The sequence below is a fragment of the Penaeus monodon genome, chromosome 25 (genome assembly GCF_015228065.2).
Source record: "Penaeus monodon isolate SGIC_2016 chromosome 25, NSTDA_Pmon_1, whole genome shotgun sequence".
Lineage (NCBI taxonomy): Eukaryota > Metazoa > Arthropoda > Malacostraca > Decapoda > Penaeidae > Penaeus > Penaeus monodon.
Window position 1 is genome coordinate 4465238 of NC_051410.1, and position 814 is coordinate 4466051.

Here is an 814-nt window from a genome sequence, read left to right on the forward strand (position 1 = left end):
GGCGCTGTCTCCGCCCTCGTCCTTCTCTCCTGAGGGGGGGGGGAGAGGAGTCTTGTTAGGGTGATTGTCGCTTTGTCGAGTTATTATTCTTTATTGGGAATATCTTTAAAATCTTTATCGTTCATTTGTTAGTTGTATTTTACTCTAAAATCATTAATTAGTAGTATTTTTTAAAAATCTTTATAACTAATTTATTAGTTTTCTGTATCTATATATCATTAATTTATTATTATTTTTTTATCTTTGTCACTTTTTTTTTAAATCTTTTTATCATTAATTTATTAGTAGTGCTTTTCTTTATAAACTCTACCTAGCATTATTCTTTATCTTTATCATTCACGAGTATTTCTCTCTTTATCATTCATTTATTTATATCATTACCATTATCATCTACCACTCACTAACTTAAAACTACGAAGCATGAATTTGCATTTGGCTTTGTACTTTGCCTCTCTCTCCATTTTCTATATCAACTCAAGATCCTATAATAACCTTCGTCATTGCAGGTGATCTAGCTAACAATATAATCCTCTAAATCATATTTTCTCATGATAATTGCTGTGATTAATTTTATCGTCGTTTCCCCGTCAGCTTTAACAGCACGTCAGCCACTATCAGCTTGACTGCCGTTCTTTATCTTTACTGACAATCTCTTATCATCCGTTTCATTTAATCCTGGCTAATCGCTGTGATATTTTAAGTAATTCCTCAGTCCTCCTATCGTTTCCCATTTTCTCCTTGTCTCATTTTCTTAAAGTCTACCCTGTTATTTTGTTTTAGTTTGTCAAATCATTTTCTTCAAGCGTATGGAACT

The 814-nt window shown here is 31.9% G+C and overlaps 1 protein-coding gene across 1 annotated transcript in view; it reads right to left on the reverse strand.

Annotated features, from left to right (window-relative positions):
• Positions 1–814, reverse strand: part of LOC119589307 (hemicentin-1-like) — a gene marked incomplete in the record, with an annotated part of 75735 nt that overhangs the window by 954 nt on the left and 73967 nt on the right. Inside the window, 1 exon segment of the mRNA XM_037937929.1 lies at positions 4–29. Within this exon segment, the coding sequence (XP_037793857.1) occupies positions 4–29 (26 nt within the window).